We start from the raw sequence: 16,556 nt of genomic DNA, 5'->3' as shown, positions 1-16,556 counted from the left end.
CGCATGGCTAGTCTAACGAAGAGAAGGACCAGGGGAGACATGATAGGAGTCTTCCAATATTTGAGGGGCTGCCACAGAGAGGAAGGGGTCAAGCTATTTTCTAAAGCACCTGTAGGCAGACAAGGAACAATGGATGGAAACTGAACAAGGAGAGATTTAACCTGGAAATAAGGAGTAACTTTCTGACAGTAAGAACAATCAACCAATGGAACACCTTGCCCTCGGAAGTTGTCATCACTTTGAGACTTTCAAGAAGAGATTGGACTGCCATTTGTTAGAAATGGTATAGGGTTGGACTAGATGACTTACAAGGTCCCTTCCAACTCCGATTATCTGTTATCTGTTAAGTATTCCTCTGCTCTTTTTTTCAAAGAAATGCACTCGTATGTTATGTTTATGTGCTTTGAAATGAGAAAATACTGATCAAACTATTTCTTTAGCTTTCCAAAACCATTTCTTCAGTTCAAACTGCACCTAGTAATAATAGCATGATTTTAACTACATCACAATTTGAGCATAAATCATTGCCCGGTTCATCTCTTGCAGAAACAGAATCCACAGAGAATCATTTCTGAAAGGTAGAATTGAATGACATTGCCTTTTGTTAATCCTTACCTTCAAAATAATGTCAGGGTAAGCTTTTCTACTCCACTTCCAAAGTATACATTTCCATGTTTGTATTGCCTTAAGTGCTTCAGCCCGTTTGTGATAGAACACTTCTATTTTTTGCAGGCTAAGCTAAACATTCATTGGCTACTTTACAAAGAAAGAATTGTACTTTCAACACAGCAAATGCTCACGATGAACCATAATAAATTCCATTCTTCTCCAATAGCAGAATTGGAATAGCACTGTGGCTATGATCTTTGCTTAGAACAGGGAAGTTTATCAATTTAAACCTTTCATTTAAAAAAAAAAACATTTTACCTTCCAGAGCACCTCTTTTTTTAAAAAAATAAATGTCTAGGAATTTGCTGTTTACCAGCAGTGGGATTCAAATTTCTTAACAACCGGTTCTGTGGGCGTGGCCTAATTTGTGGGTGTGGCTTGGTGGTCATATGACTGGGTGGCATGGCTTGCTGACTGGGCGTGGCTTGGTGGTCACGTGACTAGCTGGGCGTGGCTTGTATGTAAATATTGTAAATATTTATGTAAATATTGAATTTTTTTAATAAAAAAGAGCAACTTTTACCCAAAATCAGGCAAAGCAGACAGGCAGATTGAGTTGCTCACAGAATCACAGATTCACTCACAGATCTACCTTTCTGCAATCTGCTACCTGAGTCTGCACTGAAAAATAGAAGCTTCAATCCTAAGAAAGGTTCAGATCTGCTCTCAAGCCCCTTCTCCTCCAAGCCCCTGAATAGCACTCCTGGCTGAGCCTCAGGGGAGCCTCCTGGACAAAGGCAAAGCAGTACAACAGCAATTTAGATTGGCTAGAAAGCAGGAAATCTGATGGTTTCCTGCTTTCTAGCTAATCTAACTTGGCACAGTTGATAGTCAGAACAGCTGACCGTCGGGAAACAAGAAAGAAAAATAGCAACTTACCAAAAATTAGGCGAAGGCACAATGCAGGCAAGTTGGATGGCGTGCATGCCAGGTAAGAGGTGACTGCAGGGGTGGGATTCTACCTGTTCAGACTGGTTCTATAGAACCGGTTGTTATGATTCTACCCAGTTCGGAGAACCAGCAAATTACACCACTGGCTGGCCCCTCTCCTCCCACTCACTCCTTACCTGGCATGCATGCCATCAAACTTGCTTGCTAAGTTGCTATTTTTCCTTTTTTTTCCCCCGACCATCAGCTGTTCTGCTGTGCCGGGAGTTTTAGATTAGCTAGAAAGCAGGAAATCGTTGGATTTCTTGCTTTCTAGCTAATCTAAAAGCAAAGCTGAACCTTCCTTAGGACTAAAGCTTCTATATTTCAGTGCAGACTCAGGTAGCAGATTGCAGATAGATAGATCCCTGAGTGAATCTGTGAGTCTGTGAGCAACTCAATCTGCCTACCTGCTTTGCCTTATTTTGGGTAAAAGTTGCTCTTTTTTAATAAAAAAATTAAATATTTACAATATTTATATACAAGCCATTCCCAGCCAGTCATGTGACCACCAAGCCACACCCAGTCAGCAAGCCATGCCCAGCCAGTCACAGGACCACCAAGCCACCCCAAAAAATTAGGCCACGCCCACAGAACCAGTTGTTAAGAAATTTGAATCCTGTCCCTGGGTGACTGGACGGGGCGGGGCCAGCCAGTGACGCAATTTGCCAGTTCTCCAAACTGCACAGAATTGTAACAACTGGTTCTATAGAACCAGTCCGACCAGGTAGAATCCCACGCTTGCTGTTTATTATTTTTGCAGGCCTCTGACATGCAGGATTTCAAACCCAGCTGCCAGGAAGCCCATTTGAACTGCCATTTTTTCTTTGTTAATCCAATATAATATCTATTATTTATGCTATGCTTGTAAAAAAAACCTATAGAATCTGTAGAACAAGATGAAAAAAGGGATTTTTAAAAATTTTAAAGCTTTTTTTGTGCTTGAATCTTATGTACACACATACACACAGAGAGAGGTATATTTTGGCAAATACTTTCCTAGAGCAATTTAATATGTATGAATATTATGTAAGAAAACTGATTTGACATTATTGCTCCGCTTTAAAGAGAGCAAGTAATTGACACTATTGCTTTCAGTTTCTTATGACCAAAATAAATTAAATAAAATCCCTGATCTATTAAACTTCCTGTAGCAATTCATATGTAGATTTGTGCTTGTACATGCAGGTCTTCTCATCATGTGACGCTATGGGACAGATGCTATAAATAAATTGTACCTCCCTAAGCCAATATCATACATCTAGCTCCTCCTCTGCAATTATTATACTGAACTTAGATAAAATTAGATAATTAAAGTTTCTTATAATGTTTAAAGGAATCCATATGCCTGAACCCTGCCACTTCACTTCAGTCTTTTCCTGAGAAGAACCCTATGCACTTCCTGTTTCTTTTCAAGAGTTCAGTGTTGTATTTCTAAGAACAGTGCTTATTTTTCTTCCAATATAAAAAATAGTCTTCCAAATGTACTGCTGTTATCCCTCACAAATAGTGTAGGTTGTTTGTAGCACCTGAAATGCTTTAAAGTGCCTTGCTCCTAATTCTCCATGAAATAATTCAAGAGTCTAAGAAAACAACAAAAATATGAGATCCCAATAAAGACATCCTAAGATACCAATAAAGATGCAATTAAGACATACTAAACCTAACATGCCAGTGTAGTTTATGATGATGAAGCACCTGCTATGTTATAAACATAGCAGCCTCGCTATTTCATTCTTTGTAGTTTCTACCAAAATGAAGAATAGAGGAGGGGGAAAGACACAACTGTGCTAGAAAGTAAGACCGTATCAGTCCAAACAGGAAGTAGAGAAGTAGATGAAAAGTTAAGAATCCAGTTCACATTTGTTTTTTCAGATCCATGGTAAGTGAAGAGTATTTCTGTCACTTGGTGTCATTGAACTGTTGCCTGACAGCAGCAAGCAAAGTCAAATGCAAGAAGCAGAGACAGCGTTTTGCATGCTGAGATACTAAAAGGACATCTTAGTAAACTGAATTAATCCTGTAAATAAATCTTATTTATTTCTCCATTTACTTGTTATTATAGCCATAGACTCAATAAATAAATAAAATAAATAAATAAATAAATAGGACAGCTGAAAAGATGGTATAATTAAATTGCAGAAGTAAACAACCAAGCTTTATGAACAGCATACATTTCACAGCTCAGATGTTGTTTGTCAATCAAGCCCAGAAATATCTAGAAAAAATTATCACAAACAAGCCTGTGTATACAGAGATTAATAAAAGAAGCAAAAACAAAACAATTGGGTAACAATCGACCTAACTGTAGGTCATCACCACACCTTATATGATCTATTGCTATAGCTAAAAATAACCATTCGTTTTAATACAAGGCTCTTCAAACTTAGCAAGTTTAAGACTTGTGGACTTCAACTCCCAGAATTCCTGAGCTAACATGACTGGAGGAAGAATTCTGGGAGTTGAAGTCCACAAGCCTTAAAGCTGTCAAGTTTGAAGACCCCTGTTTAATAGATTTGTCTCACAGTAATTGTAATCGCTAACTTAAGGTGACAACTTAGTGGCAAGCTACTCAGTAAAATTGAGAGGCCAGAAAAAAACAGAGTTACATAACTTGCATTAAGTTTTATTCTTACACCTTATCAAAATAAGCAAAGAAAATGCGTACAAGGAGATAACATTTTAATAGATTGGATTGTACTGTATGTTTGAAAATCTAGTTTTCTTCCACAGCTAGTATATAGTAAAAATTTACTACAGAACAAACTTGACAGAAAAAATACCAGGACTTATCACAAATAAATCTATTCTAGTGAATAAACTCTACCACCCTCTTCTCCACTGTGAAGCCTTTTCATCTCAAGGGATCATTACCCCACAGTCCCTTCTATTCATATTGCCTAAGATACATTTAGGGTTTCTTCTTGGACTCAGTTGTGAAACGCACCAATGACAAAGAATATTATTTCATAGAAAAAGCCCACAAATTCTATAAAGATCTCTTAGAGATCTATAGTTCCTCTTTCACAGTAGTACCTACGGGTCACAGGTCCCATTTGAAATAAAGGAGCTAGTCACTTGCAACAGGTTGCTTATCAAACAATAAAGGATTAGACATTGAAACAAAATCAGAGATAAATTATGTTTTCCTACTTTTCTCAGGCAAAATTCCTAATAAAATCAGCCCCCAAATGAATACTTCATGTGCACAACTTTCACTATATTATTGGCTATTATTAAGAAGCAATATGAATTTTGAATAGAATACAATGACCAGCTTGAAAAAGGACATAAATTAGAGCTCTGAAATATTATTTAGAAACTAGCAGGAGAGAATTTCAATATTCAATATGTTTATTAACCTTAAACAATCATAAATACAGTAAATGAAGAATTTCAAAAGTAAATGTTAATATGAAACAGCTGAACTACAAAAGTAGTTCATTTGTGTGGATTTGTCATGAATCAGACTAGGGGTTTTATCAGACTAATCTTAATTAATTTACAGATTCATTATTTTTGTTCTGATTAGAAATTCTTTGTAAATTATGATAATTTAACAAATGTTGAATATCTGTCAATTGGTGCATTTTGCATTTCACTTCCTTTGATTTTACTGCCTTCAAATCTTTCCCCACATACAAAAAACCCACATACCATCGTTATGTGTATAAAAAGTATCTATTATCTTTCAGGAACCAAATGAAAAAGTTTCATGACATGATAAATTTGTTAAACCTTTAAAATGCCCCCAGACCTCTCTTGATTTTATTAATCAACCATGTAAAGGTACCGGTATGTGGATATGAACTTGGAAGACTGAGCAAAGGGTTGGTGCCAAGGGAACCATCAGATAACAGGAAGCATAGCCCACAGCCAGATAATGGGCAGGGCAATAGGTTCAGAAGAGACTCTGTTTCTTGAGAAGAAAAGAAATGGAAGAGGGGGGAATGTACATTCAGATTTGCTAGGTTCTGTCAATGTAGCTTACAATAAAATAAATTAGCTCATCTAGTTGTATTTCCTGTCTGGTTTGCTTCACAAGATTGACAACCACATACAATGTATTTACAAAACTATTTGTGCAGTGCAGTGCAAGGCTTTGATGTTGTGCTTTGATAAAATCAGTGCACTGAAGTAGATCTGTGAACTTGTGTGGGGGCCTATTTTAAAATAGCGAATTGAATCAGATAGTTTGAAAGCACTTTTGTAGCTTTTCAAAATCCTTCTTGGTTTTTGTTGATTTTCTACTGCTTCTGGAGTTGTTTTACTAAATACTATATAAAATTGCAGCATCTGTTCCATATATGGGAAGATGATATGATCTATAAGATTGACATGAATAATCAATCAGTAGAATGCCTTATTAAACTACCAACCTATCAAAGCTATTTATAAGTAACCATCAACAGTAAGGAACAAGAAGTCAAGGCTACTACTCAATAGAGCAGCAATGAAGGCCTTGGAAAAGATATTCAAGTGTTGTGATGTGTCTATACCTACAAAGATCAAAATAGTGCAAGGATTGGTGTTCTCTGTGATTATCTAAGAAAGCAAAAGTTGGACCTCTGAAAGAATAGGACATTGACAGTTTTGAACTATGGTGTTGGAGAAAACTCCTAAGAATACCACAGACAGCCAAGGAAACAAACTAATAGGTCATTGAACAAATCAGCCCAGTCCTCTCTCAGGGCTCAAACTACCAGGGTAATATTATCCTACATTGGATATATTATGTGAAGACCTAGCTCAAATGTTGGAATTCCAGGAAGGAAATGGCAAATTGAAGATGGCTTGGGTAAAAGCAGGTAGACTGAGTCTTCATAATTCCTCTTGCCCACAATTAGAGCTCTGGAGATGACGGAATAGTTATATTGCTGAAACCATGATTGTCACCTTCGAAAGGACACTGGGTTTGCATTCTTCCTTTTCTAATAAATTTCAGAAATTAATTAACTGCTTTTCGATTATTAGGAACCTTAGGAAAATGTTTTTGGTTTGAATTCTTAAAAAAAAGGATAGGATGACTCTTTGAAGTTTGGACGCTAGAGGGAACTAGAAGGAACTAAATATTATTATTAAAGTAGAAAAGAACAAATCTGACAGAGTGGAGCAAACTATTTTAACATTGGATTTAATTAAAGATATTTTTGAACAATGGACTCAATACTTAATTTTAAAAATGTCTGCTTCTAGAAAAGGGGAGAGAGGAGTGCAGGATACAAAAGAAAAAAGGGAGAAAAGAAAAAAGTGTCCCCTCTTTTGTCATCTTCATTTTCATTGTATTTTATGCTGTAATAAACCTCAATAAAATTTTAAAACAACAAAAAATAACATTTAAAAGATTGTATGTAAGAAGAACAAGTTTTACCAGACAAACACTGATATTGATTTGAAAGTGGATTTAAAAATGACATGCTGCAAAAATGATATAGAAAAAGATGCTACACAAAAGAAACTGACTTATGTTTTAATAATTAAAAAGGATATACAAATAACAAGCCAAGAGAATGACATGGATTATTTTTTTTCTGGATTTACAAAAGGGGCTTGTTAGAGCTTTAAAAAAATTGTGACAGGGAAAAAAATGGAAAGAACTCAAATTCAACATTATTTCAAGGATCTAAAGTGAAAGTAAAAAGGAAGGGATATAAAGTTGGTTTATTTGATCAAGGTTAAAAAAGCTTTGCTGTTGTCTCCAACACCAATGGGTTTTTGCTGATAGAGCCTGAGATGCTGAAGTTTTGTTTATAAGTAAGACATTGAAATTTGGGAAGAAGACAGCAATTGTTGTATTTTAAGAGAAGGTCATAAGTTATTAATTTTTTTATACTTGTTGTGATAAAAAGGGGGTCATTTGTCTATGTATTTTGGGTTTTTTTTATAGTTATTTTTTCTTTGCAATATTTTTCTTTTTTGTGTTTTTTTCCATGTTGCAATAATCCAAGCAGAAGATAGCCAGAGCATGACAAACTGAACTCAGAAAATCTTGCTGATTGATAGTTAATAGTAAAAAGCAGAAGCTGTACACTATTTCAGAATCTCTCTGTTGATTCTAAGGCTGGTTATTTACCTTCTTTATATTTAATTGTAATCTCATTTTTGTTACTGTGTGCTTTAGGACTGGAGCATGCAGATCATTTGCATGTTTAGCTATTACTGTTATGGCTTAACACTTATTATACTTAACACTTATTCTTCTGTTAGCTAAGTCTAACAGCTATTTGTTCAATATTAAACTTTTTAACTCAGTTTATTAAATACATAAATTATTCTATACTTGTTGAACACATAATTTTCTAAGAATTGTATATAAAATATTTGATTTATTCTAAATAAAAAAGCTCATTCTATTTTTATATGGAACCATAAATTCTGTAATTCAGCTATAACTTTTTTGATTCTTGTGTCATAGGATTTATCCATTGTTCTCTTTTTAAAAGATATTTCCAAACTATATCATTAATCTTTTTATATGAATTTTGAAATTATACATTGTATGTTTTCCTTCTTTATATCTTTTCTTTTTTCTTTTTAAATACTTTGCAAAATATCTCAGTTCTATTGGCCTGCTACTTTAAGACAAAATAGCTTTGCTTCTTTGTGAGGATGGAACAAACATATTTTGCAAGTATAGATTTCAGCAGACTATTTTATAGATTATTTATGACTAAGTTATTATACACGTATCAGAGTCCATTCTGGATTCAACATGCCTGTGTCGTATTTCCTTACAAATTCAAACAGACATTAGATAGTTTATAATGTTGATTAAGGTTTGCATATCCTCCTGTTCTAACTAACTAAAATCCAAAGAAATGAAGATCTTTGTTTTAACAGCCATGGTGATGACTAACCTATTTATCAGTTAGTACTTCCTGTGTTACCCATCTAGGTTTTGCATAAGGGAAACAACAAATCATACTATAGAGATAGCACACTTAACAGTTTAAATATTCTTTGTTCCACAGTTCAGTAGAGAACAGGTTATATTTTTAGCTGACTCTTAAGAATTAATCTGCAAACAGTTTTATACATAAATGGAATTTCAATTTTTTCATGGAAATATAACTAAAGAAAAGTGTGAAGAATTATTGAGCAAAGTAGGAATAAATGGAAGCTTTTTACTACGAGACAGTGAGAGCGTACCTGGTGCTCTTTGCCTGTGTGTTTTGTAAGTACTTCCACTTTTATATAATTAAAATAACTTCTTTTTATTGTTAAAGGAAATGATTCTATTAGAAGAAATGCACATGTTTAATTGAATCTGGTATTGTATAAAGACACTTAAACATGACTAATGTTTTATGGACTGAGTTGCATTTTTAAATACTTGCACTTTTGAGAACCAACTACCATCTGTTTTCAGAAAGTGAGGAAATTGTTCCAGGCACATATATCTAGTGGGAGTATACATAATACTTATTCTGCTTTATCATAAACCGCAGTGTATATCTACCCCAAAGTTAAATATAGAAATAAACATATCATAAAATTATATGCTGTTTTTGGAGGTGATACATTTCAAATCATTACAAATTCAAGATATATCCTTATAACACACTTTGAATCAGGATATTTTTATCCACCAGCTCTCACCATCTCTTCTCCAAATGATGTATGGTATAGAAACAGATATGTAGGATAATATACATAGCATATATGAAAGCCAGTTCTCATGTACGAATTCAATTGGTTGTGTAATGGCAATTGTCATTGCTACTGAGCTTAAAGGCAATTTGTATTTATAAAAATTATTTAGAGGCAAGTATACGTACTTATTCCATACTGATTTGTCAACCAAATATAATTCTTTTAACTTGTCTATATCTCTGTCTGTCTGTCTGTCTGTCTGTCTAATTTTTTTCTCCCCCAGAACAGATTTTTACATGCTCTGAAGAGGTTAATTTGTATATTTGTTCAGAATTTTCACATCACAAAAAAGTTCCTATTTATTTAGCTGATACCTATTTCTAGAAAACTAAAACTTAATTAAGTTACAGTTGTGTTTGCCTGTGACAAATTTATACATTTTGTGCATATTTCTTTTTATGGTTATCAGTTTTAAGCGTATGATTCTTCAGTGTATTTTACTTTCCCAGTACCCAAACATACCCTTCACTAATACACTTTCCATTCTAAAAATTAGTTATGAACATCTTATCTACACTTACCGAATCTTCAGGAAAAGAAATGGACATTTTATGATGCAGGTAAGAAAATGTATAATCTATTCTTTATTCCTTAAATGTAAAGAAATATAATTTTAATAGACTCCTACAAGACTTTCATGCAATTTTACCAGTTGGAAGGAGGAGAGGCATGTTAAACTAGAATGTGCGTAGATTACCTTATTTTTCTAACTTCATGCATTTTAAATTGTGATGAATAATATTGTTTAATTCTGATTCTGTATTAATATAAAAAGATGCTAGAGGTCATAGTTTGGGAGTATTTTAAAGACATGCTACATTAGATATAATAATATATGAAATGAATCTATTTCTGTCATTACTTATCTTTTGGATATGAAATAAATTATTAATATGTTTTTGAATTAAATGTAAATTTAGCTTCAATGTGCTTATGTTTTAGACATCTGAAGGTACTCCAAGACATGTCTTCAGAACATTAAACTGTTTAATTGACAACTACAAAAAGCCAAATCAAGGCCTAGTCATCAATCTGTGCTACCCTGTAAATCGTTGTCCTTACTATCAAGAAACTCAGACAGTGTATGTCACTAAAGAAGAAGCATATGAGGATCCTGGTAAGAGATAAATAATTATAAAGGTGGTAAAATATTTATATATTTCAAATTAAGAAACTATCAGCATAGATTACTAAAGCTTGCCTTTATGAATGAGAAAGAGGGAGAGGGAAGGGGAGAGGGAGGAAGGGAGGGAGGGTGGGAGAAAGAAAGAAAGAAAGAAAGAAAGAAAGAAAGAAAGAAAGAAAGAAAGAAAGAAAGAAAGAAAGAAAGAAAGAAAGAAAGAAAGAAAGATTCTAATCTACCTAGAGGAATCCTTTACAGGATTGTTATTAAAAATACGGGCAATTCTTTTCTTAGGTGCAGTGATAACGCATATGCAGTATTTTTAAAAGCATTGTGGGATTGGAAGTAGCTGTAACTATTACTGTCCAGAACTAACATCATTTTAGGAAAGTATTGGCTGTGGATTTGGGTTTTCAGATTACTGTCATATCAGTCACATACTAGATCTGGTGTGATAGAATGCATGGTTCTTCCTTTGCATGAACCAATGAGATATGATACTTTTTGCCCAGACCTAACTTTCAGAGAAGATCAGAGTCTCTTCACAGCCATAGCAGAAATGCCTATCTTGTTATCAATAGAATTTCAGCATATAAATTAGCAGTATTGGCCAAAATCAATAGTGGGTCCAGAGCTTGCTTCTGCTTGTAACAATAGCATTCCCTGAATGGAATTCTAGTCAGAAAACTCTCATTGAATAACTATCAATATTTCGTTCTCCTTGCAGTGCAAAACACCTGCACACTGTTCCCTTGTCAAAATAGAATTTATTTAGAGGGAGCCCATGAAATTTAGGCAGATTGGTAAATTAGTAAATATTAATTGCTTTCAGATTTACCAGTAAAATTAATTCATAAACTGGATACTTATTTTTTTCAATTTCTATAATCACTCAACTCAATCAAGTGACTCTGAGTAGCTTACAATTCTAAAAGTATAAAACAATTAAAATAATAAAAGAAACATTAAAACAATAAGAACATCCACAAGATAAGTACAACCGTAACTGATATAATTAATTTACTAATAGTAAAGCCAAATAACCAGGACCCATTCCAGGTCTGGATAATATAGCCAAGATATTAAAGCTTTGCAAAAGGCCAAAATGGTTGAGCCTATTCTAATCTCTGAGAAGAGAATATTCCATAACACAAGAACTATAGTAGAAAAAGTCCTGTCTTATAGTTCTTGCCAGTCTCCCATCTCCTTGGCTGATGGGATCTCCCATCTCCCATCTCCTTGGCTGATGGGATCTGCAGCATTCCCAATTTATTTAGTTGAGTTGGATGAGTAGAAAGTCTTGGAAAAGGACAGTCCTTTGGGTAACCTATACAAGCCATGTAGGGCTTTAAAAATGACAACCAGTACCTTGAATTGCACCTAGAAATACGCCAGCAGCCAGTGCAGCTCATGGAGTAGTGATTTTACACGTGCCACATAGATGGCACATTTATTACCCATGCAGCTACATTTTGCACTAGTTTAAGTTTCAAATGCTCTTCAAAGATAGCCCCATGTAAAGCATGTTACAGTAATCTAAGCAGGAGGTTACAAAGACATGAGTGATGGTGAGCAGGACTCCTACTCCAGGAATGGGTGCAACTGACATAGTACCCAAAGGTGTTCAAAAGCTCTCATAGCCACAGCTGCTATATCTTGTTTGGATAGAAAAAATCTTCACTCTGAAGGAAGAACCAGTTTAGATTCAGTCTAAAAAGTCAGCAGTGGCTCCTCTCTGGATCATGTGAACTAATGTGAGCCGACAACATTTTAAGCAAGTACACAACTGTCTCCTATTAAATGGCCAACATGCGAGGTTGTTAAACTCACCATTTCAAGTACCACCTAAGGGCCACCCTGTTAGGTTATTGAATGGTTGTGATTATTGTGATCCTGCTGGTTGGACATGCTTAGTGGAGCAGTGGTGGTGGGGGGACAATAAAACTACGGACAATCATCAATCCCTCTTCTTAACTTGTTCCGCATTAAAACAATAAAGACAGGGCCAGCTGTTAACCTCATTACTAACTGCTTGGCAAATAAGGCAGCAAATTTTGTGCCCGCATACTTTTCTCCCGCTGAAGGACTGATGAGAATACTTTAACATCTGACTATGCCCTGTAGGTCAAGGGTCACACACATCCTTTGCATTCTCAAGGTCAACCCTAGATAAAAGATATGGCTGGTCTTTGACTTCAAACCATTCATTTAGCAAACATCAAGTTACAATGGCACTGAAAAAAGTGACTTATGACCATTGCAGCACCCTCTAGTCACATGATCATATGCAAGTGGCATCATTTCATTAGCATAGGGTCATGTGATTGCTTTGAAACAAGATGCCGGCAAACAAACAAACAAATAAATAAATAAATAGCACTTTGTAACCTTTCCAGGCAAAAAAAAGTCAATGGGTAAAGCCAGATTTGCTTACTGACCACAATTCACTTAATGACTGCAGTGATTTCACTTAACAATCATGGCAACATTGTCATAAAATCAAGCACATGCATTTGCTGCAGTGGCTCACCTAACAGCTAATGGAAAAACTGGTCTCAACTAAGTCAGGGTCTACCTGCATAAAAGCATAGCAACTATAGCACTTAGACTTATATAGTGCTTCATGGTGCTTTACAACCCTCTTTAAGTGGTTTACAAAGCCAGCATATTGCCCCCAACAATCTGGGTCCTCAATTTACCAACCTCAGAAAAATGGAAGACTCAGTCAACCATATTTTTATTTATATTGTCCTATTTTGTTGGTGGTGGTTTTGACTTTTTGAGTTGTGTTTGTATTTTATACTCTGCCATACTGTGAGTCATCAGAATAATTTTGGAGTTAGGCAGTATGTAAACAGGTCAAATTTAAATTCACATTGTTATAATCTCATTCATCTTTACAGTGGAAAAAAAGTTCCTTTTATGTCAGTTTCAAAATAAAAAAGCGAAGCAAGTACAATATGCATAGTGGGTGTATGCAAATTCTTTTAAAAAACAGCTTTGCTTTGGTTTTACTAAAACGTCAATTCCCCTCCAGAGTGTGAAAAGGACTCTATATCTCAGTGTCACATTGGAGTGATATTACATTGGAACTGACTGCTGAATGAAGTACAGTAAATTCCTGCCAAAGTGAACTGCCCTCTGACTTTTGATTGGAAGTGTTGCTTTTCTATATTGAGGCACTACAACTGAAGTAGACAGCATCCTACAAAGTGAAATAGTTATACATATCTCTATAAGACTGGGGGGAAATAAAAGGAGATGTTGGAGATATTGGGATAGAAGTTATTTGCTATGGAGGGATGATAAAACATGCCATAGATACAAGCCTTTTAAGATTTTGACTTGAGCTACATTTAACACTGAAAACATAATTGAACCAGAATTTAAAGGAGCAAAAGTAGGAATAGATCAGAGGTGGTATTCAGCATGTTCTGAACAGTTCTGGAGAACCGGTAGTGGAAATTTTGAGTAGTTTGGAGAACTGGCAAATACCACCTCTAACTGGCCCCGTCCCCATCCATTCTCGGCCTCCCGAATCCCAGCTGATTGGCTGGATCATCTTTTGTTGCCCTGCACAGGAGAACAGAGATGGAAACGTGGTTAGTGGGGTGGGGAGGGAATGGATTTTGCAGTATCCTTTACCTGGAGTGGGGTGGGAATGGTGATTTTACAATATCCTTCCCCTGCCATGCCCATCAAGCCACACCATGCCCACTAAGCCATGCCCACAGAGCCAGTAGTAAAAAAAATTGAATCCCAACACTGGAATAGATGTGTGAGGTAAAAAAAAAATCATTTTACATCTTTGCTAGATTTCTGCTCTGCATTCAGGTTTCTGCCCTCTTGGATTGTATATTGTAAGGTAGTCATGTAATAGATAGAATCCTCATTTGACTGAGTCTTATGCAGTAAATTATCTTTCTACTGTGTTTAAATCAACATTATTTAAGCAGCACATTGTGAATATGAATGATACTGATAACTTTTTGCACTGAAATTTAGAGAAATGTAATATTTTTTTTCTTATCCTCTCTCCAGATGCTTGTGAAGATTACATTAACGTCTTGCCTGATTAATCTGTTCACTCCATTTCAGCATGGGCATTCTGTGGATCACAACTGTGCAAACTCTTCTATTCACTTCACTGGATTCTATGTTTGTTTGTACTTTGGATAATTCTGTGACAAATACCAATTTTTACTTGCTGGCTGGCTTGTTTGTGTAAAAAGGCACATTTTATAAAATGCATACATACTTGTATAATCTTCTTTCCATGTACCAAGTACATACATGTGTCTCTGTAAATGGTCACTTTATGACCTGATGAAGTGGACATCTGAAAAGCTTATACCACAAAAATGTGATAGCTTTTTCCATATTGTAATATCTCATTGTATTTTCATTTTAAGTTTTCCTTTATTTGCACTATTTAACTTACTATATTTGAGAGGCAAGGATCTTTGATGTTTATAAATTTTTAAATTATTTTAGTTAGTAATATTCAATATCATTGCTATAAGTAACACTTACAAAACAGACATATATTTAAATCTCATGGAGTATAGGTTTTAAGATCACAGTAATAAACATAAGAATCCTAAGAAAGTTTATATGGCTGATCAAGTAGCTGTGCAAGATTTGGTTAAGTAGCATAAGCACTGACAGTAATTACCAATTATTAAGTTAAGAAAGCCAAATGCTTCACTTATCATGCCACATCATGTCCATGCAAGAGGCAAAGTTTGGAAAGATCAATTACCTTAATAGCTTATGCCCTCTCAGAAAACTTTTTATTTACTAAAATTGTATTTTTAAAGATTACATGTGCTTCAGGGTTAAATTGTGGGTCTTTAGTCTTCTTTGATTTTATTTCTGCATATATATTTCTGCATAAAAGAAACCTGCAAACTCTGCTCCTCCATGCCATGGGTGTCAAACTCACGGTGTCACGTTGCCTTCACATAACGTTTCACATTGTTTTTCCCTTCACTGGGGTGGATGTGGCCTGCACGTGACACATCCGGCCCTTGGGCCACCAGTTTGACACCCCTGCTCCATGCAACGATGATGTCACCTAGCCTGTAAATGAAATGTCTGCAGGAAGAAAAGGAAACTCAAGAAGATACCAAGAAGCCAACAATTGTTTGAACTACATAATTTTATTTGGGTGAAGTGTCACTATACAAGGAAAGATACAATTGCATATAGTTTTTCTTGATGGTATTTTACAATGGAATTTTACATATTGATCAATTGTTGCAGGTAGCATGCAGTATGAATTCAAGGAACTCTTATAAAATGCTTTCTTTTTAGTTTATATATGAAAAATAGAATGCATAACATCTAGCGCTTTAAATAAGCTGCATTTTAGAAAAGAAAAACATCATTAAAATGTTTGATTAGTTCCACTAATTCATTTTCTTGTTAAAGTAAAGCTATTACAGAGTTTCGTCATCCCCCCCTCCTTTTAGTAAAAACATTGGCATGTTACTAATATTTAAAAAAGTACTAGAATGCAAAAAAGGGACAGTATGCCAGAGAAATGAGTTTAAATTTGAAAAATTATATACATCCTTTTAACTTAAAATTACATTATTAAACTAGACATAGTTCTAACTTTTTAAAAAGTTACCAAAGTATGAATAAAATCACTGTATCCTCACAGTACATTATTTGAAATTGAAGTAAAATGGTTTTTAGCTGAGCCTTATAGATGTCTACATTTTTTATATAATTTCATGCAAGCCTTTTTTTAGTTACCATCTTCTTTTTTCTGCTAATAACTTTTACACTTTTAAATTATATTGTACTCAAGTGTTCTTTTCATTTTATCCATGTTAATGTGCTATAATCTATCCTGTGAATTGAAATATCTTGATCAACTGTGAAGAATACATCTCTATAAAAAATAAATGAAGTATTTTTCCAGATAACATGTTTGTTTGTGCAATTTTTCTTTAGAGAAATGAAATAGTGTTAGGAACACAAATGAAATAGTGTTAGCAACACTAACACTAATGATAGAAAATCAATGAGAATGTCAGTTTCCAAATTTTTTCATGAAGAAATGCTACTCATTTTAGTTTTGGGGATTGGGGGTGAAGCCATTTCAAGAATCAAGAATTTGGAAAGGACCTCAAAAGTCACTTAGTCCAATTCCAGAATATCCAGTGCTGTGTTG

The 16,556-nt window shown here is 34.8% G+C and overlaps 1 protein-coding gene across 1 annotated transcript; it reads left to right on the top strand.

The window, feature by feature from the left end:
- Positions 1-8,514: 8,514 nt before the first annotated feature.
- Positions 8,515-14,638, top strand: LOC113409783 (SH2 domain-containing protein 1B-like). Its single transcript, XM_026663978.2, has 4 exons — positions 8,515-8,770; positions 9,746-9,809; positions 10,192-10,366; positions 14,414-14,638. The coding sequence occupies exons 1-4, from the start codon at positions 8,637-8,639 to the stop codon at positions 14,449-14,451; spliced, it is 411 nt and encodes a 136-aa protein (XP_026519763.1). The 5' UTR covers positions 8,515-8,636; the 3' UTR covers positions 14,452-14,638.
- The last annotated feature ends 1,918 nt before the right edge of the window (positions 14,639-16,556 follow it).

Source organism: Notechis scutatus, chromosome 5, assembly GCF_049901735.1.
Source record: "Notechis scutatus isolate UNSWTSFEM ecotype Mainland chromosome 5, rNotScu1.2, whole genome shotgun sequence".
Lineage (NCBI taxonomy): Eukaryota > Metazoa > Chordata > Lepidosauria > Squamata > Elapidae > Notechis > Notechis scutatus.
The sequence above is the reverse complement of the archived record's forward strand: the minus strand, read 5'-3'. Positions and strand labels throughout refer to the sequence as shown.

Bases quoted from the DNA above. Each gene is read 5' to 3' on its own strand.
- LOC113409783 (XM_026663978.2), top strand. From the start codon at position 8,637: ATGGAATTTCAATTTTTTCATGGAAATATAACTAAAGAAAAGTGTGAA. The intron at 8,771-9,745 runs GTAAGTACTTCC...TCTAAAAATTAG, and splicing joins GCTCTTTGCCTGTGTGTTTT to TTATGAACATCTTATCTACA. The intron at 9,810-10,191 runs GTAAGAAAATGT...CTTATGTTTTAG, and splicing joins ATGGACATTTTATGATGCAG to ACATCTGAAGGTACTCCAAG.